At 52.1% G+C, this 20,992-nt stretch overlaps 1 protein-coding gene across 1 annotated transcript in view; it reads right to left on the bottom strand.

Moving 5' to 3' along the window:
- The window catches only part of LOC111153846 (ubiquitin specific peptidase 2), a 19,500-nt gene extending 14,016 nt beyond the window's left edge, over nucleotides 1–5,484 (bottom strand). The window contains exons 1-3 of the mRNA XM_022513113.1: nucleotides 5,339–5,484; nucleotides 1,487–2,304; nucleotides 1,074–1,259 (exon numbers count right to left, since the gene is read on the bottom strand). Coding sequence (XP_022368821.1) covers nucleotides 1,074–1,259; nucleotides 1,487–2,263 — 963 coding nt within the window. The 5' untranslated portion in view covers nucleotides 2,264–2,304; nucleotides 5,339–5,484. The remainder of the gene's footprint in view (nucleotides 1–1,073; nucleotides 1,260–1,486; nucleotides 2,305–5,338) is intronic.
- Nucleotides 5,485–20,992: the final 15,508 nt, after the last annotated feature.

Genomic DNA, 20,992 nt, shown 5'->3' with positions numbered 1-20,992 from the left:
ATCTCATGGTCCTGGGATTGAGCCCCACATTGGGCTCTCTGCTCAGCGGGGAGCCTGCTTCCCTCTCTCTCTCTGCCTGCCTCTCTGCTTACTTGTGATCTCTCTCTCTCTCTCTCTGTCAAATAAGTAAATAAAATCTTCAAAAAAAGGGACGCCTGGGTGGCTCAGTTGGTTGGACAACTGCTTTCGGCTCAGGTCATGATCCCGGAGTCCTGGGATCGAGTCCCGCATGGGGCTCCCAGCTCCATGGGGAGTCTGCTTCTCCCTCTGACCTTCTCCTTGCTCATGCTCTCTCTCACTGCCTCTCTTTCAAATAAATAAATAAATAAATCTTTAAAAAAAAAATCTTCAAAAAAAAAAAAAGGGTCTATGACCCAAAGCCCTACGCCTGTTTTGTACCCCTGCTCCCTTTGTCTGGACGAGCCCACTAAGCAGCATTTATTTCTTGCTGTGCACAGCTCTTATTTGCAAAAGGCACCTGTCCTAGAAGTAGGGGACTGGTACACAACACCCAGCTGTCCCGCCCTCTGGTTTGTCTGTCCACCTGCCCATCCATCCATCCATCCATCCACCCACCTATGCATCCGTCCATCTGGGCATCCATCTCTGTACCCATCCATATGATCAGCAGGTTAGCTGTAACTCCACTACATTCTGTGCAGTGCTAGACCCACGAGGAGGCATTTAGAGATGTGATCTCTTTCCCATTCTTTGAGAGCTTGCCACCTGATGGGTCCACTAATAACTAAAGAAAAGGCAGAATGTAGTCAGTACCCCAGAGAGGTGTGTTCACAGATTAGATGCAAGCCAGCCTCTGGCAGGACCAGAATACAGAGGTATGGGATTATCTAAAACCCTAGACAAAATTGTTTCCAACATTTTCCCCAAAGACACATACATGATAAGCACCGCTATCCAGACACTCTGGTCCTGAGCCAGGACTGTTGTCCATCAGAGGGGAGTCCCTCTCCCCCTGATGTCTTATGCCCAGATGGTAAGCCAGGTCCCCAGGCTGGGAAGTAAAAGCCCGAGCAGGAGGAGAGAGATAGCCAGAGCAGGGAGGCCTCTCTTACCACAGGAAGCACTGGCGGTGCGGGGGCCTCAGCATTCAGTCCAGGATGGCGCAGGGCCTGCAGGGGACCCTGGCATGCTGGGTGGCAAAACGGAGGGTGAGCACTGCAGTGTATGTGGGGGTAGCCGAGCATTTCCGGGAGCACTGTTAGATGGGCGTCCAGTGCAGGGGCCGTGAAATGGGTTTCCTAGGGAGAGTGGGAAGGCCCCTGAGCAAGGCACTGAGCCACGAGGGTACCAGACATGCTGAGATGACTTCTCTGGCTCAGGCTGCAGGAGAAGCTTTCAGAAGGATTGGGAAGGAGACCTCTGCTTCGATCAGCAGTCAGATGGGGAGCCCATCCTTTAATTGGGGTCTTCTACATCCTTTGCTGCCTCCCCAGCCTATCAGTGGGCCCCCAAGGGGCAAACTCACCATGGTGTCTCGCCCTGGGGAGCTGGAGCGGCTGGACCCAGGGGCTTGGCCCTTGCTCTTCTCCCACAGACTGTAGCGGCCACTGGGTCGGTAGGTGGGGCTGAGGACTTCAGGGACTCGAGAGGTTGGGGCCTGGGCGGGCACCTGAGGTGCACTGCCCTTCCGGCCATAGTTCTCCAGGTAGTCGGCCAGGTACTCCGAGCGGCTAGCTGCCTGGTAGAGCCCCTGCAGGGTGCATAGCTCCTTGCGCGTGCGGGCCAGCATGGGGCTGCGACCCAGGTTCCCAGGGTCTATCCGGTAGCTCTCTGAGGTCCGGAGGCTGGAGAAATCCCGGGCCAGGTCTGATTGACTGTTTGACTTCTTTTGGGTCAGGGTTCCACCCTGGTCACGGGCAGTCACAGGCAGGTAGCTGAGGGAGTTGTTGGTCACTCCGTAAGGGAATCCGCTGCCCCCGCTGAGTCCGCTCCCTGAAGGCCGCTCAGTGCCCCGAGTCTGGCTCTCGGCCCGCTTACCTCCCCCGACGATGTCAGGTCTCAACAGGGGGCGGCCCCTGTCATAGTCCAGGATGGAGGAGGGACCATAGGTTCGGGGACGGGTGAGGAAGCTGGTCGGGGGGCCTGGCTTAAAACCAAGCTTCTCCTTCTCCAGGAAGGAGGCAGCCAGGTTGGCCCCATAGGAAGAGGGAGTGTAGGTGCCATAGCCCGATTTGGCATAAGGGGCATCTGTGTAGCGGGCCGATTCTGTATAGCGCTTCAGGGTGGAGGAGAGCTGGGACATCCTTCAGGGCGGCACTCAGTGGGTACTGGGAGCCTCATGGGCTGGAAGACAAGGAAAGTGGCTGTCAGAGAGCCCTGCCAGGTGTCCGGCAGGGTACCCGCATCCCTCCTCTTCATCCCCACCTGGCTGGAACCGCAGATCTCAATGAGAGACCACACGGTCCATTTCCACAAGAGGCTGGCCCATCGCTAAGAAACGCACCTATGCTTGTGTATTCACACCTGAGAGCACAAAATGTGAGCCAGCTTCTACAAACCACAGAGGGCCACCAGTCAGCACATCCTAGCTGCTCCGAGTGCTCCCTTGCAAAGCCCTAGATGTGAGGGTGGGGACCGCCCTCCCTCAGCAGCCCTCCAGGTGACCCGCAGTATGCCAGCCCAGATCTCAGCTGCTCCCTCTCTTCTGGCCCTCAACCCCTGGATTGAAAATGCCGGCCATTTTAAGAATTAAGTCTTAATTCTTTCTGCTGAAAGGAGGAGCAGGAATCTTTTTGGAATCCTACATTGTCTGAGCTTGGAAAGGCCCCGGACCATTTGGTCAGATCCCTGGTGAGGAAAAGGAGGCTCATGAGAGGAAGCAGGGGGCCTAGGGGAAGTGGTGGTGAGTGAGCATGTGGCAGGAAGTGGACTTGACCTTAGTCTCCAGATACAATCCCACAGTTTTCCCCTGGACATGGTCACCTGCTCTGGTGGGGAATCCTCATGTGGCAGAAACTTCTTTCTTCACGGATCTAACTCAGGTGGCTCTAAGCAGAGTTGGGGTTCTGTGGCCTCTCAGGGGTTCCTCTACCAACCTCCAAGCCAACAAGCTCACGGTGATGACTTGTGCAAACGGGGCCCCCTAGAGGCTAAAATCCTTCACTACAGCCGGTATTCCTTGTCCCCACACCCCACGCAGCTGGGGTGGGTCTGGTGAAGGCACACAGGAATCTCTAAACTGGGGGGTTGTAAGGATCCTAAAGAGTCACCCCCCTTTTAAAAAAAGACTATTTATTTATTTGAGACAGAGAAAGCGAGAGACGGAGTATGAGTGGAGGGGGAGGAATGGAGGGAAAGGGAAAAGCAGACTCCCTGCTGAGGATCATGACCTGAGCCCAAGGCAGACACTTAATGGACTGAGGCCCCCAGGCACCCAAGACTCATCTGTTTTAACCATTCTGTTGTACAGATGGGAACAACGACACTGATGTGCCCAAGGTCACAACCAGCAGAGCCAAGATTGGAATTCAGGTCTTTCAGGTTTCTAGTCCAGTGCTTTTCCTATTGGACCTTGATTCATCCCTCCCCATCAAGTTTAAGCTCACTTGGGCACCACCAGAGTCCTTCTGTCACCCTAGGTGTGCAGGCTGCATCTAAAATGGAGCTCGGGGGGTGGGCAAAGGTGCTTCGGAGAGAGGAACAAGTAGGATCAGGCCTCTTTCCTAGAGGCTATCAGGGCTTCTTGGGGGGCTCCTGCAAGGGGGGGGGACAGAGCCCTCCAGGAACCTCAGAGTAGTGGTACAGGGCTGGTTGTGGCTTGCCCTGTGACTGACTAGCTGGGTGATTTTACACTAGTCATTCAGCCGATCCGAGCCCCAATCTCCTCACCTGTACAATGAGTATAATCACCGTCATTATGGTTCCTACCTCACAGGGTTGTTGCGAGGAATAAATGAGATAATAACATGTGGAGGCCCTGAGCTCTGAGAGTGGTTATTATCTGTTCCCCCAACCCTTGCCAGGCTCTGGGCCCCTCCTTTGTAGGCCTGTAATAATGTGAGGGCTGCCTGTCTCCCGGCCTGGCCGGCTTCCGACCTCAGCCCGGGGCACCAGACTTCCCCTGCATCCCTCAGCGAGGCATGCGGGTGAGCGGGCAGTGGGCAGAATCTCGCTGTGCTGCAGACACTGGCTCGGGCAGCCCACGGCCTGCCCTAGTCTGGCAGCCCGGCCCATTTGGGCAGAGAGGAGTTGGTGCCAAGCCCCAAATGCTGATGGCTTGGCAGAGGGCCCTAGCAACTCAGTCCATGCAGGGCGTGGGATAGGTGCAGGGGTGGGAGATCAGCGGGTGGGAACCTCCATATGGATCCCAGAACAGAACTTCTAGACCCTGCCAGAGACCAGCATCAGTTTTCAGTCTGGGCTGGCTCAGAAATGCCTGGTCTACATTTACTATGTATGCTTTTCCCACCTGGCCTGGGGACCCCCATCTTCATACACACACCCTTGCCCACTGTGTTCCCACCGCCAGCACAGCTCCCACTCATTTCTAGGAAAAAGTAACTGGAAGGTGACCTTGTGCAGGGTTAGAGGGGAACCACAGCTCTCCTTCCATCTGCTTGGCTTCCTGGGGTACAGAGAAGGAACAGTGTGAACCCTGAGGGAGGCCGAGAGAGACACAGACAGAGGCACCAGGGCGGGGGCGGTGGACGAGTCCTGCTCTATTTCACTTTGGAGAAACTCCATCAATAATTCAAAGTCAAAGAGACTCCAGGTCTCAGGACCTGGGCTCTGGGACACCAGGCAGCCAATCAGATATGCCTCCCCCCCCCACCCCCGGCCCAGGGCATGAGCTCATGCCTCCTCCCCATGGCTTTCACTTCCTCCTCCACACCAAGGCTCCCAGGGAGTTGGTATTCTGCAGGCAGTGCCCCAGACTCGTGACCTCTCCTGGCCCTGCCTATGACGCAGAAGTGCTGCGGCCAAACAAGGTACAAGGGACAGGGACAGACAGCCCTGGGAAGGCTGGCAAGGATTCCTTGGGAAGGGTTGGGGCTAGAGGTGGAGTCACACCCTGAATCCCAGGAGGCCTCCTAAATCCCCATTCTCCTGTCTGCTCCAATCTGGCAGGTGAGTGACAGACCACCGCCCCCCTTGCCATAGCAGCCTTGGCTGGGGGGGGTGCTGGTGTCATGCCATCACAAACAGCTCCCATCCCTAGCAGTTTGGCTTAGAGTTCCCGTGTCTGGGGAGGGTCCCTACTGCGGCTGAGACCTTGAGCAGGCGTATCCCCTCCCCTAACTTCAAGTTTCCCTCTTGAGAAAAGTGTCAACACCTTCCAGGTGAGCTGACAGCTTGGGTTGGTGCCCCTTGGTGTTACCTGACACGGCTGTCCCTGGAGGCCGCAGAAAACACCACGGGTGGGAGAGCAGGCTGGGCCCTGGCTGTAGGCTTGCTGCGCAAGACAGGGACAGGACGGGCACTCACATGGCTTGGAGTCCCCTCGTTGCCACAGGAACGGCCTGGACTGAATGGCCCTTTCATGGGGCAGTGGGAGGCGAGCCGATTGGCTGGGATCCCCTGTCTCCCTCCCGGCCAGGCGTGGGGCCCCTGCTGCCCTGCTCCTTTTGCTGTTTACCGAGAGCTGGCAAGTATAGGCATGTGGCTCTAGGCAACTCCTCCCCAGGTGCCCGCCACCTCGGACAGCAGGGGCACACCACCTGCCAAGCTCCTCCTCCGTGTCATCTTTGCCCGGGCACCTCCACTCTTCCCTGCTCTGCCAGAACTCCCCTGTCACTTGGCTCAGTTTCCCCCTCTTGGGAAGTACAGCTGCCTTTCCTCCACAGAGCCCTCTGCTTCCTGAAAGGACACATGAGCCCAGCAACCGTGACCTGCCAGCAGGCCGCAAACACCTCTGGACCAGGCACTGTGCTGAGCGCTTCCGTCGCAGCTTCCATGGGGGTCACGGCAGCCTTCCCTGGAGCGCTGCCTGCCCCGTGTCCCCAGAGCCTCAGCGCAGCTTTAGGTTTTAATTCTTTCGGAGAAAGAATTTAAACTTAGAAGCATCATGTGAAGGTTTAATGATTTACATTAAATCGAAGTTGGTATTTTTATTCAAGATTCAATAGACAAGGAATGAAATAATGAAACTTTGAAGTGTTTATCAGTCCTATTTCTGAAGTTCCTGAAGTTTGAAACTCTATGAAGAGTTTTGGGACACCACGTGCCAATCCTCACAATCGGCCCCAGCAGTGGGTGCCATCCTTAATGTCCACTTGCTCATGAGGAAACCCGTGTTGGCGGAAGTGACGCGAGTTTCCCAAGGTCACACTGCACGAGCAGTGGCCACGTAGGACTGGCACCTGTTCTCGGCCCCCGAACAGCCACCCTGAGGCCAGCACCTCCACTTCGCACTTCCCTGGCCTCTCCCTGAGCTGGAATGGGGCAGGACCTGTGGCCTGGGGCTCCGGGGGACACAGGCATCCCCGTCTATGCCACGGTGTGGCAGGTACAGATTCCCGCAGGAGGCGGCCCTTCGAGTTTCCACTGCGGCAAACAAAAGCAAAGCCAAGTGCAACCTGAGCACCAGTACAATTCTGATCCACCAAGAGATGGTCCAGGAGGCCTCCATTTCACCCGCAGTGCCAAGCTCCCGAGTGTCCTGGGGCCCTGGCATTTAGCGCCAGCCAGGGCCCTTGGCCCCAGGCCTGGTTATGGACATGCCCCCCAGCCTCCTACCCTTGCTGCATCTTGGTCCACCCCCCCAAGGTACCTGGGCTAGATGAGTCAGGGGTTAAAATGAGCCCTGTCTCCCTGGGCAGCCAGCCCCTGTGCGTCAGCCACTGTCATTTCCTGTTGCTCACGTGAAGGGCTCCCTAACCTGCCCAGCCAGGGGAGGGACTTGCTCCCCAGGAATCTCAGACACTCCTGGCCCCCAGGGTAGGGGGTGGGTAATGTCCCACATCCCAGGAGCCTTCGTGGCCCCTCTCTGCTCAGATCCACTGTGCTTTCTGGGGGGAAGGCATGCCAGCTTCTGTGGCCTTGCCACTGCCTGGATAGAAAGCCCCTAGCTGGGTTTCAGAGGTGTGCCTCAACAGAATTCAGTCCTCCTCTCCTCTCCAGGTGTCCGGGACAGGTGAGTGGGGAGTCCCAGCCAGTCCTGCCAGGTGCTTGGGAACCTCCACAGGAGTGACCTCAGAGCTTCCCAAAGCCACTTGCTAACACCATTGGAATGAGGCACAACTGATGTGCTGACCTTGAAAGGTAAAGCGGGCTGAGAGAGGGGTCCTGTCTCCCTTCGTGTACACGCTCTGACCCGCACTCCTGTCTGCTTGGGCACTGTCTAGGCACAAGCATCAGTTCCTAGGTTGAGGGATGTCCTGGCAGGTGTGCTGGCTGCGGGTAGGGTGGAGGGCCTCCGTGGGGGCTGTTTGTGCTTGCCTTCTCAGTCCCCAGCCGCCTGTGTGCCTCCCCTCCACTGTCACCAGTAGCTCTGTCTCTCAGGGGCTTGCATCCATCGGCCCACCAGTTTAGTGCCTAATCCTCTTGCAAGCCTTGGCAGGGGGCCATTCAAGAGAATTTAGGTCCATTTCTGTTTCTCTTGCTACCTCCAGTAGTTGCCCCAGGGCTGGGAGGGGGTGATGGGATGAGAGAGACTGGAGATGACGGTGAGAATCCTGACTGGTGAAGTAGGGGGTTAGGCCCAGGGTAGTGTCTCTACAACAGGCTTCTGGATTTAGGGTTTGGAGAGGGTAGCCATCTCAACACTTCCAAGAAAATGCAAAGGAATGGGCCTACAGGCAGTACTGGTATCCTTCAATTCTCTTCCCTAATCCCATCTGTCGGGAGCTCTCCTGGTGCCCCCACCCCAGGGGAGAGTCCCAGTCTCCCTCCCTTTCCTCCAGGGCTTATCTTCCCTCTGTCCTTGTCGCCCCTGCCTGCCTCCTCCAAGCCTTCACCGTCCATCTTGCCCCAAGCACTCCTCCAGGCCCAGCTGGGCAGCCTATCACATGCTCCCCCAAATACACAGGGTCCTCGGGACAGCGGGCCCCATATAGTTCACATACTACAGGGGCAGCTACTGACCTGTGTCCGGGGGCCTGGATAGGATCTGGGGGCTTCTCCTTCCCCAATGAGGCAAGGGACCGTGGTGGAGAGCCCCGAGGCTAGAGTCCGACTGGGGCTGGGTAATCTGGAGCTCAGGTTACCGACTCCGATATATATAGTATCTTATCTGACCTCACAGAGATGGCTAGCTCAACTCACTTGCATTCCAAGCTCAGGGAGAATTAAAGGGGCAGTGGCAGGCCCTCCCTTGAGGTGCTGCCCTGATGGGCCAGTGCCAGGCTAGGAGATGGTGCGAGGGCTCTCTGAAGGGGGACATTTTCAAGTGGAACACAAGGGGGATCCAAGGGGAAACAAGTGGAAAGAGGATAGAGAATGGAGAGAAGAGGGGGAACCCTTGGTGCTAGTCCAAATCCTCCCTTGGAGGCGGAGTACACCTAGAGATCCAGGCACACACGTAGTGAGAGGCAGGTGGGACCTGGCCTCAGGGGTTCGGTCCAAACTCTTTTCTAATGGACTTCTAGGCCTGGGCATATTTTCCCATTCTTTCCCTTTCATTGGCTCTCATTACAGTGGGAAAGTCATGTAAGCCATCTGAACCTTAGTGATTTAATCTGTAAAACAGGAGTAAAAAGTGTAATAATGCTAAACCTTACAGTTGTGAGGATTAAATAAAATAATATTTATAAATTTCCTGGCACATGGTAAAAGTTCAATAAATGCTAATAATGACTATACTGAATACTTCCACTAATTATGATAATTAGTGGCAGTATTTGTAGTAACACCTACCACAGAAACCTTCCTAGGGAGAACAGGGCCTCTGGGCCACCCCTTGGGAGTGCTGTGTTCTTCTTTTTTTTTTTTTTTTTTAAAGATTTTATTTATTTATTTGTCAGAGAGAGAGAGGGAGAGAGAGCAAGCACAGGCAGACAGAATGGCAGGCAGAGGGAGAAGCAGGCTCCCTGATGAGCAAGGAGCCCGATGTGGGACTCTATCCCAGGATGCTGGGATCATGACCTGAGCCGAAGGCAGCTGCTTAACCAACTGAGCCACCCAGGCGTCCCAAGGGAGTGCTGTGTTCTAAAGGCAGAAAAGAGCCCCATGGTTTTCTGTCCTACAACTGGCAAGGACAAATGACTCTTGCTATAATCCCAGATGTCCAGCCCATATAGTGGAGAAGAGCCAGGCGTATTTCGGCTCCTTCCCCCTTTGCCTAGAAAAATATAGCAAGGGCAGCTGCCTGGAGGCTAGCAGGAGAGAGCTGCTCGGGGGGTGGTTCCACTCTACCTGTCGGAGTGCTCAGGATTCCAAGGCCACAGAGCTGGGCTGGGCAGGCTCACAGGAGGATGGAGCAGGATTCTTAACCTCTTGGGCCTTGGTGCTCTTGTCTGCTCCCAGTCTGTGTCTCCTGTTTCTCGATGGTTCTCCCTGAGGACTGGGAGTACCCAGGATGGTGCCTCCACCCTGTCTCAGCAAAGGCTACTGACTCAGCTTGGGTCCCGGTGATGCACTTCAGAGGACGCCCTCGTCCCTGGCCCTCATTCCAGTCCTCATTCCGATTCCAGCTTGGCATGCATCTACAGTACCAAAGGAGTGCGGGATGCCCCAACCCCAGCCCATCCAGCTCTCCTTTCCTCTACTTTCCAGGGTTGGACTTGGGGGAACCTTCTCGTGCCCATGCCTGGGGAGGTGAATGTCACCACGATCTCCAGCTCAGCCCCATTCTAAAAGCAGCCAGCTAGGGAAGCAGACGTACACTCCTCAGAGGACAGCTAGAATGGGTTGGCCAGAGCTTGCCGTGGCTGTTAAAGTGTAAGTTACTCGCCTTGGAGCACCGCGTGCCTGCTTCTGGTTTGGGATTGGTGAGAATTTCAAAGATGCCTCTTTCTGGTTTGGGATTGGTGGAAAATCTCCCCTTGCACTTCACTGCTGCCCTACCCCCACCTCCACCCCTTCGGCAAACTGACCGGAGATAGCCCCCAGGAGCTTCAACAGGGCGGGGGAAGTGAACTGGACGCACACGTGGGGAAGGGGTTGTCAGTGTCCAGACGTCACTCTTAGGCCATATACCGCACAGGGCGCAGAGACGCGGACCTGCCCAAGCAGCATTTCCTTAGAACACACTGATCAGCACACAGATGGCTCTTCCTGGCACCCTGGGCTGTTAGCTGGCAGCCCCCCCCCCCCAACTGGCAGCCACAGCTGGGGCTCCTCCGCACAGCTGGCGCTCGCCCTACATTTCTGGTGCCCATTCTACCCAGGCTGTTGTTGATACCTCACTTTCTGAGCCAACAACGGGGCTGACCTCCGCATCCCTCCTCCCTAGTCTCCGACAGGTGGCACGTACCTGCCTCTTCTCCGAGGATGGACGAGCGGAGCCGGGCACAAGCATGGAGCTGCGGGTGAGTCCCGGCTGGTACTGGCGCGGCGCAGTGAGCAGCAGCTGACGCAGAGGGCTCCCTGGCCTTGGCTCCTGCCCGCCTCTCCCCAACCTCCGCCGGGGGCCCAGTAAGGACCTCCCCGGGAAATCGGCGCCACCCAGCGGGCAGCCGCCTCATTGCGCCCCGGCCGGCAAAACCACGCCGCGCGTCTCGCGTCACTGAGACGCGTCACGGCCATTGGCTTGTTCCTATTGTGGCGTCAGGAGAGCCCCGCCCGGCCGGCGTCTCCCGGGCGACCCGTATATACAGAGAAGCACGTGGAGGAAGAGCGCGCGAGCTCGGAGGGGGTGGAGCGCGACGAGAAGTGGATCAGTATGCGGCGGGACGGGAACCGCGGGGAAGGTACTGGGGACGAGGAGGGGTTCTGCGGAGGAGGCCCGGAATTCGAGCCCTAGGGGATATGTATCAACTTCCAGGTTTGAGGGAAGGCTTAAGGTTCCCGCTCCTTTCCCACCGGTCTGGGAGGGGGCTTGCGCTTCGGCCTCTCCTCCTTTTCTCTCCGCTTAAACGCACCCTCTGCTCATTTTACTAAGGTGAAACCCGTGATTGGTGATGGTTGGTGTTGGCTCCCTGAGTGGGTAAACGGAGGCGCTCAGTTAGTGGGGGGGAGCCTTCTTACTTTCTCAAGAAAAAGCCAGGAGATGACTTGGACACTCCCCTTCAGCTGTGTAGCTCATGCTGTTGAAGAAAATCGCACGGCCGGGTAAATTGGTGCCAAGGCAAACCCAGGTTTTCCATTTACCTGGATTGTCAGTCCTTCCAAGTGTCCTTAGCTCCTTCTCGCCTTCTCTATGGCTGCTGTGCCTGTCTGTCACCGTTCTCCTCAGGTCCTTCCTTGTCTTCTATTTCCCAGGGAAACTGGGTCCAACCAGGAGGGGAATACTTAAATTTCTGTCTCCAAACACATCTGAATCCATTCTCACCTCTGCTCCGGGGCAGTGACAGAGGCGGCCTCCCTCTTCTTGTCCAAGATGAATCCCACCTGATCTCAACTCTGCATACTCCTTGGGACCCTCATTCCATCACGTTTTATGGATAGCTGTTGGATGTACTGGATCCTCTTCCACGCACAGGGGGAACCAGATTAAACCAACAGGCAAAACTTTTGCCTTCAAGGAGCTTACATTCTCGAAGAAGCAGAAGACAATAACGAAATAAGTGAAATCTGTAGTATGCTAGATGGCAGTAGGAGCTCTGGAAGGAAGTAAAATAGGGTGTGTAAGATGTCATCAGACATGGTCTCAATGAGAAGGTGACATTTGAGTGACATGAAGGAGGTGAGGGAGTGAACCATCTGGCTATCTAGGGCAAGACTGTTCTAGGCAGAGGGGGCTAGAAATGCAAGAGTTGTGGTGAGGTGGAAACACACCTGCCATTTTTTTGAGGAAGAACAAGAAGGTCAGAGTGGCTGGAGTGAGGAGAGGGAGTGTGGGAGGTGAGGTCAGTGAGAGAAGGCAGGGATTGTACCATGGAGCGCCCTAAGGCCATTTTGATGACTTCCATTTTTATTCTGAGATGGGAGCCTTTGGGACATTTTGAGCAGAGGACATGGATCGGATTTTTGTTTTAACAGAATCCTTTCAGCTGATGCATGAGAACACATCTGAAAAGAGCCAGAGTAGAAGCAGGAGATCCTTTAGGCTGTCATTAAAATGATCTGGTGAGAGTTGGTGGTTTCAGTGTGGTAGGTAGCAGGAGGGGTGGTGAAGAGTGGTTGGGTTCTGTATGTCTTTGGAAGGTGGAGTCAGTAAGATTTTCTGATGGATGAGGTGGCGTGAGAGAAAGGGAGGAATTTTTGGTTTGAACATTAGCTGGTAAGGTGGGATGGGGGAAGGCAGGAGCTGGTTTAATACCTACTAAGTTTGAGGTATCTATTAGGCATATCAAGATGTCAAGAAAGCAGTTGGATATACAAGTTTGGCAGGGTCTGGGCTGCAGATAAAGAATTGAGAGTCCCTGGCATATATCTGTTCTTTAAAGCTATGAGATTAGGGGAGGTCACCAAGGGAGGAAAAATAGAGACATGCCAGGACTGAATCCTGAAGCTCTCTGACATTAAATGACTTTAGCATTGAGTAGAATATATCAAAAAGACTGAGAAGTATGAAGTAGAGAAGAAAAAATCCGAGGGATGGTGTTACACCGTAAGCCCAGAGAAGGAAAGTTACCGTCGAGGAGAGAAAGATCCGTTGTGTTAAATGTTGCATATGGATTAAGTAACATGAGTCTGGGAATTGATTTCCAATAGTGTTGGTGACCTTGACAAGAATGGTTTTGGTGGAGTGGTGGGGTGAAAGTCTGTGGATGGGCTCAAGGAAGGATGGGAGGAGAGAGACGGGGTATAGTGCGGCAACGCTTTAGAGGAGTTTAGTGGTAAAGGAAGGAGAGAGGTTGGGTGGGAAGTAAAAGGAGAAGTGAGGTCAAGAAATATTTTTAAATGGGAAAAATAACCGTATGTTTATATGTTGAGGAGAAACAGCCAGGGGAGAGTGAGCACTGGTGATGTAGGGGAGAGAGGAGAAGAGCCCAAGCCACGTCGTCAAGGTGGTGGGAAGGGAGGGGACGGAGTACAGAAACCGGGGCACACAGCATCCATCCAAAGTACGAAGAGAGAAGACAGCATCTCTGGGCCCAGATGCAGGGAGGAGGATGGATGTGGTGGCAGCAAGGGGGCACTCTCTCCCGATGGCTTCTTTTCGGTGGATTAGAAGGCAAGGTTGAGAGAGAGAGAGAGAGAGAGAGAGAGAGGATGAAGTGGGAGGGGATGGACATTTAAAGAGAGAGGAAGACTTGTAAACGAGTCCTTGAGGGTAGTGGTTCTCACACGAGTGTGTCAGAGTCTTCAAGAGTCTGTTAAAGCTCTGCCCAGACTTTCTGACTGGGAGGGCTGGGGTGGGCGGGAGAACTTGCATTTCTGACAAGTTTCTTCATGATGCTGAAGTTGCCCGTCCAAGGACAGCCCTCTGAGAACCACGGTGCCAGTGAGCGGAACAGCGGTAGGACTGTGGACAGACAGCGGGGTTATCAGCATCCAGGGCCCGCGTGAGGTTAAAGTCGTGCATTGAAGGTGTCTCCAGCATATTTTCTCTCCACATCATAGTCACTGTCAGCTTCAGAGGCCTGCGTCTTTAAAACTTTCATCTTTTACTGACTTCCCGTTTGCCGAATAATAGTCTCTAAATTGTTCTCCTTTTAGAAAGGACACGGATTCTAGCCCTCTCCTTCTCACAGCTCTCTTGGAAGAGTCATGCTCCCCATACTTCCCCACCTCCTGGTCCATGCAGCGCCCGCGTGTCCTCTCCTTTCCAGATGTCAGGACTCCTCCTTCTCCTGGGCATTAGGAACTCCCAGGTGCAATCCCAGTGGGCCTGTTTAGTTATAATCAGTTACTGGGTCGCTTGCAAATTTGGTGCCTCCCATCATGTTCTCCTTGAAGTCCTCTCTTCCTTCGGGTTTTGTGATATAAGGCTTTTCTGGTTTTCCTCCTGACAACTCCCTCCTCCTCTTTGCTTCTAGTCTAGCCTGGCATTTGTCCTATGTGTAGATTGTAGATTTCCTGGGGTCACTTCTGGTGCCTCTGGTTACTCGCTCTGAGGCCTGAAGCATTGATTATCTGTTTTGTTACATGTCAAAAAACGAGGTTAGTAGGAGTACCCGCCCCGTAGGGTTGACTTGAGGATCAAATGAGTTAATATGCATGAAAACACTTAAGGCAACAGTGAGCGCATGAGACGATCACTCTGATCTACTCCTCCTCCATCAGCTGCTGCATGTGTGGACCCCATGACCCCAAAACCCACAGTTTCAGGTAGACCTTGTTCCTGAGCACCAGTTCTCATGACCCAGCTGCCCCCTGATGTGCCCGTGGACACCCCACCAGCATCTCACCCTCAGCATATCCAAACCTTCAATTCACCGTTCTCCACTCAATTTGCTTTATTCCTTTATTCCCTACATCTGTGGATGGCGTCCTCGATCCAGTTTCCTAGCTGGACATTTGCTGGTTTCTAACTTTCCTTTAATTCTTACAGAGGGATTATCTTAGTCTACCAACTCAGAGATGCAGGAAACATAATGTTGTGTTTCTTTAATATACCTACATTTCTACTGGGAGTGGTGGACACTTAGTTTCAGGTGGTTGATGGGAGTTGCCCCTCCTTTCTCCAAAGACTGCCTGAATCTCGGGGAAGCACCCTATATGTACTTGCCCAAGCACTAGAAGAAGTGGCCCTGTTCTTGAATGACCAGCTGAGTATCCACTGAGATGTTGCCTGCCTGGTTCTAGCTTGCATGGCTTCTTCTGGTCTGGTGTCCCTCTGCTACTCCCAGGTCAGTCATAGACACACAGGAATCATTCCGAGGTGGTGAGAGAGAGCGTGGCACTGTCCAAGGTTCCTGCTGCCTCCAAAAGAAGTTCCCCTCTGCAGTCATTTCCTCTTTCTGGGACCAGGTCTCCTTTCTGAGGCTGGGTAGATGTCGGGGTGGGGCCCCGTCGCTGTCAGATCTCAGGAACCTGCTCGAGGTCCCTGTAGACAGAACCCACCAACATCTGCGCTCTTACTTCTTCCCCCTCTGGCTCTTGTCTGCTGAGGGTAATACCAATGGGAGTTCTGGCTTTACCTATGATATTGTCCCTGCGTCTTTTGTATAGGTTTCAAGACCTTTCTGTTTTATTTAGGGCCTAGGCAATTAAAATCCAAAAGCCTGAAATGGCTTCCCATTTTTTTCCCCCTGGTTTTGTCTCATGCTTTTACTGAGGCATAAGCACCAAAGCTTGGCTGCTTAAAGTGGGACTATGTGGAGAAAGGGAAGCAAAAAAAAAAAAAAAAAAAAAAAAAATCCTATTTAGAAATATTATCTCACCTCATTCCCTACATCTGCTGGGGACTGTATCTTTTTGATTCTGTCTCTTTTGTTCCCCTAAGGTCTCCTCTCCCTCCCTATTGCTTCTGTCTTCTTTGAGTTCTTATTCTGTTCCTCCTGGCTCGGCTAATATTCTCCTCCCCCACCGCTGACAGTCCAGGTGCTGAAAACAGTAGGAGGTTTTGCATCTGAAGACCCTTGATGAAAAATAAGATTAGGATGACTGAGTGATCCTATGATATGCCTGATACATATTTTATGCTCATTAACACCAAACACTAAAAACTTAGCACACTCCATAAAGGAAGTATCAGTAGCATTTTACAGCTCTTAAATTAGCAGTAATATACTTATCGTCCCAGGATGATTTCACGTTTTTATTATTTTTATTTTTATTTATTTATTTTTTAAAGATTTTATTTATTTATTTGACAGACAAAGATCACAAGTAGGCAGAGAGGCAGGCAGAGAGAGGAGGAAGCAGGGAGCAGAGAGCTCGATGTGGGGCTTGATCCCAGGACCCTGGGATCATGACCTGAGCTGAAGGCAGAGGCTTTAACCCACTGAGCCACCCAGGAGCCCTGATTTCACCTTTTTAGGACTACCCTGCGGTTTCAAAAAGAATGTGGTAAATCTAGTTTGTTTTGAGGCATGTGCTATATAGTTGGAGTTTCCCTCATGCCACCTTCCTTCTCCAAACATCCAGTGCCTTCCTGGCTTCAGGTCTTCCAGTTGGTATGGCCCTAACTGGTCCCTTCATGGTCTTCAAGTCAGCTTTGGGGAGACTTCTGTACGGGGAGCCTGCCTGAGATTGGGCTGTGTGATTTTTGGCTCCTCGGTAAGGAGATGCAGGAAAAGCTAGCTTTTTTTTTTTTTTTTTTAAGGTTTTATTTATTTATTTGACAGAGATCACAAGTAGGCAGAGAGGCAGGCAGAGAGAGAGGAGGAAGCAGGCTCCCTGCTGAGCAGAGAGCTGGATACGGCGCTTGATCCCAAGACCCTGAGATCATGACCTGAGCCAAAGGCAGTGGCTTAACCCACTGAGCCACCCAGGCACCCTGGAAAAGCCAGCTTTTAAACATTGTAAGCAGTTTTCAGTTTCTAGAGAGAGAGAGTGGACCTTCAATTCACCTTGGGGCTGAGTCCTTGCTTTGGGAGAATCACTACGAAATGCTTTTAGTTTTCTCCATATAAAGCAAGTTATCTACCACTGGGCTGAGAGGAATGTTAAATCTGGTGGAATTCTTACCTCTTGGTTTTTAGAAGGCAGTGGTGAGAGATGCATTTCTTTGCCTTCAGGGTTTTTTTTTTTTTTTAAGATTTATTTATTTATTTATTTGAGAGAAAGAGATTGTGAGCATGAGCAGGGGGAGGGGCAGAGGAGAGGGAGACAAACAGATTCCCCACTGAGAGGGACCCCCCCTACTCCCGCAACATGGGACTCGATCCCAGGACCCTGAGATCATGACCTGAGCCGAAACGAAGAGTTGGGCGCTTAACTGACTTAGTCATCCAGGTGCCCCTCTTTGCCCCGAGTTTTGAGTGTTCTGTGTAGAACACTGTTGCTGGGTGGTGGCCCAGCAGGTGTTTACAGGAACTGTGGAGCAAGACAAAGCTCACTGAGGAGGACAGGCGGTGACAGAGGTGAGACAGAACCGGGTGGACTGTGAGCATCTTGTAGACCTTATTGATGTCCCACACAGTGGGGAAATATGGACATTTCCGAACGTACCGACTTGGCATGTGCTATGACTACGTGAGTGGCTGGTTTAGGGTTAGAGGCATACCACGCCTTTGCGGGTGTGGGTATGTCTGTGTTCCTCTGAAGGACATGGACTTCCACGGTCAGTTGTGCTGAGGCAGGAAGTAAAGAATGTGGGTGGGGGCATGCCTTAGACTAGCTGTAAGAAGAAACCTTCCCCTCTGTGGGCCTAACCACACTGTGTTCTGGGCTCAGAGGTGTTGGTGTACTCAGAGCATTGCTGGGGCTGGAGGTGAGTGGGGCTTAGAGGTTTCCCCTAAGGGCCCTTTTGTTCTGCCTCCTTTTCATGAGTTCAGCTACTGCTGAAGGGCAGTGGTTCAGACAACCATGGTTCCTATCCACTGTCCAGCCCAGCTCTGTCCAACAGAACTTTCTGCGAGGATGGAAATGATTTCCGCTCTGTCCAGGGTGTCAGCCAGTAGTCACATATGCTTTTGAGCACTTGAAATGTGACTGGTATGACTGAGGAACTGAACATTTAATTCACTTAGATGTCATTCCTTTAAGTTTATATCTAAGTAGCCACCCAAGACTAGTGGCTACCATGTTGGACAGCTCAGGTCTAGATTACCGGAAACTATGAAGATGTTAAGCCCCAAAGCCTGAGCCCAGAGCTGTGATGACAGCTGTCATCATCTTAGGACACGGAGGCCCTGAAAGGGTGAGTCACGCCCACATGAGGAGTGGAGCTGCCCAGAAGGCCCTACAGCAAGAGAGGGAGTGTGCTGACTGTCGGGGCTCATGCCCAGAAACTTAGTGGCTCAAAACACACAGTCTGTAGGTCAGAAGTCCTGGTGGGAGCAGCTGGTTCTCTGGCCAGAGTCTCACAAGGCCGAAATTAACGTGTTGTGGGGGCTGGCTCTATCTGGAGGCCCAGGGCAAAAATCCACTTCCAAACTCATTTAGGCAGAAACTGAATCCTTATGGGTGTAAGTATGAGGTCCCTTTTTCCTTGCTGGCTGCTAGTGGGATCTCCTATCTGCTCTCAGATGCTGCCCGCATTCCTTCTCAAGTGACCAGCAGTGGCATGTTGAATCTCTCTTGTGCTTCAAATCTCTCTGGCTGCTTCCCTTTCACTTCTGCCACTAGCCAGAGAACATTCTCTGCTTTTGAAGGGATCATGTGATTGTGTTAGGCTAGATCTCTCCCTTTTTCTCTCTCTGTTTTTTTTAGGGGGTGTGAGGGTAGAGGGAAAGGGAGAGAATCTTTTTTTTTTTTTTTTAAGATTTTTATTTATTTATCTGACAGATCACAAGTAGGCAGAGAGGCAGACAGAGAGAGAGAGGGGGGCGGGAAGCAGTCTCCCCACTGAGCAGAGAGCCCAATGCAGGGCTCAATCCCAGGACCCTGAGATCATGACCGGAGCTGAAGGCAGAGGATCAATCCACTGAGCCACCCAGGCGCCCGAGAGAGAGAATCTTTGTGGGGGGGTTAATCTTAACAAGATTAAGATCTCACAACTTGATCTCACAACTCTGAGCCGGAACCAAAATCAAGAGTCGAATACTAAACAGACTGAGCCACCTGGGCGCCCCAATAATATCCCCCTTTTTAAGATCAACTGTGCCATTAACTTAACACAGTCATGGGGCGACATCTCATCTCATTTATAGACTCCAGGGATTAGGAGGTAGGGAATCTTGGGAGACTGTTTTTAGAATCCTACCATACCCACTTATTGATAGGACCCTTTTATATTATCTGTTTTCTCAAACCTGTCTCATTTTCCCTCCGTCTTCTCAATCAGCTGACAACCTTGCTGCTTATGTGAAAACCCCTGACTTTCCCACCTTCAGGTTCACAAACCTCCCCCCTCCACACGTGTCTTCTTTGCCTTCCCTCCTCCTTCTAGATCCCTCCCTCTGGGCTTCCTTAGAACCCTGCTTTGTTGCTTTCTTCTTCCTCCTTTTGTTAGTCTTTCTCTGCTCCAGGAATAATCACCATCAACATACAACCATGCTCTAGTATCTCCCAACTTAAAAACAAGCCAAACTCTCCTGGATGCCACCTTCCACAGCAATCACAGTAAGACTTCCTGGAATAGCAGTCCACACTCTCCCACTCACCCTACTGATCACTGCAGTTTGGCTTCTATTACCAGAACCCCACTGAACTGCTCTTGTTAAAGTCACTGTCTGGTTATCTATTGCTATGTCACATTTCAAAATTGGGTGGTTTTCAACAACTTATTAATGTATCTCTTGCTGCTGTGGTGATGGAAATTCTCACTTGAGGTTTCTCAGGAGGCTACGGTCAGTAGCAGCTGGGCCTGGAGTCATCCAAAGGCTCAGCTGAGCTGTATGTCCCAAGACAGTGCACTGACATGATTGGCAGTTGATGGTGGCCATTGGCTGGGACCTTAGCTGGGTCTGGTGACTGGTGTGCCTACACATGGCCGCCATGTGACTTAGCCTCTCAGAAGGGCAGCTGGGTTCTAAGAGGGAGTGTCCCAGGAGTGAGCATTCGTGGAGAACCAAGTGGAAGCTGCGAGGCTTCTAATGACCTAGCCTTGGAGGTCATGCGGCATGACGTCTACCATATGCTGTTGGTCATAAGCAAAACACAGGGCCACGTCAGGTTCAAGGGGAAGGGCTTACAACAGGGGCATGGTTTATTGAGGGGGCCATCTTTGGAGACTAGCTACCATAGTCACCAACAAGTTGATCCTCCTCATCTTCTTGACTTTTTTTTTTTAAGTTTTATTTAATCATCTTCCTTGATTTCTTATTAGCAGCTGACCTTGTTGGTTGCTCTTTTTCAAAACTTTCTCTTCTCTGGCTCCACAGACCCCTGGCTTTCCTCTTCCCTCTCTGGCTCCTCTTTAATCTCCTTTGCTTTCCCCCAAATTGGAAATATCGGACCACTTCAGATTCTAGGCTTGGGCTTGATTAATTCTCTATGATGTCTCTGTGCATAATCTTACTTGTCCCATGGTCAGTGCCTACCACCCACATGCTGACGTTTACCAAGTTTTAGCTATAACCCTGACTTTTCCCCTGTGTGCAGAACTGGGATATCTAGCTGTCTTCTAGTTACTTCTGTTTGGATGTCTGATAGGTGTTGTAGATTTAATACATCCACTTCTCCACCCTCGTACTCTCCCAGCCTTTTCTATCTCAACAGATGGCATCACCCTCCATTCCCCGCCCAAGCAAAAACCTAAGGGTCATCTGGAATTCTTCTTCCCTCCTTCTAACACCTGCACTTCCATCCAAACCACCAGTAAGCAAGTCCTCTCTGTTCTTTGGCAGGCTTCAACATATTTCTTTAAATATATTTAATCTTTATTGCCTAGCAAACTGATACATTTATAGAGAAAAAAATATTGTATTACTAGGTTTATCTCCTAAAAGCAGTGTGTTTCCCCATTCTGAATTTTCATTTCCCAAAGCAAGCATTTTTAACTATTTTGGCTAGTTTTTCTGCCATTTATGTCTGTATGTTAGAATTTCTCATGTAGATAACCGTTTCCTACATTTTCAGTTTTCAATATTATCTGTTTACTTTCACCTGTGGGAATGAGGTTTAGCTTTCTTATAAGCCTGTTTTGTGCCCCCAAATGCATCTAGACTTCTTGCATCAGTGTTATCACAACTTTTGGTTAAAGTTTTTTTAAAGATTTTATTTATTTATTTGACAGAGATCACGAGTAGGCAGAGAGGCAGGTGGAGAGAGAGTGCGGGGGAGGTAGGGGAAGGAGGCTCCCTGCTGAGCAGTGAGCCCCATGCAGGGCTCAATCCCAGGACCCTGAGATCATGACCTGAGAGGAAGGCAGAGGCTTTAACCCACTGAGCCACCCAGGCGACCCTGGCTAAAGTTTTGTGCTCACCACTGTTCAGTGTTTGTATATGAGGGTGACGATGTGAATGTTGTTTTTAGCCAAGCCGGGTAATGTGCTCTG

This window comes from Enhydra lutris, unplaced genomic scaffold (assembly GCF_002288905.1).
Source record: "Enhydra lutris kenyoni isolate GAN:26980312 unplaced genomic scaffold, ASM228890v2 scaffoldscaffold34, whole genome shotgun sequence".
In the NCBI taxonomy this organism is placed as follows: Eukaryota; Metazoa; Chordata; class Mammalia; order Carnivora; family Mustelidae; genus Enhydra; species Enhydra lutris.
Note: the sequence above shows the minus strand (reverse complement) of the source record. Positions and strands in the feature narration are given on the sequence as shown.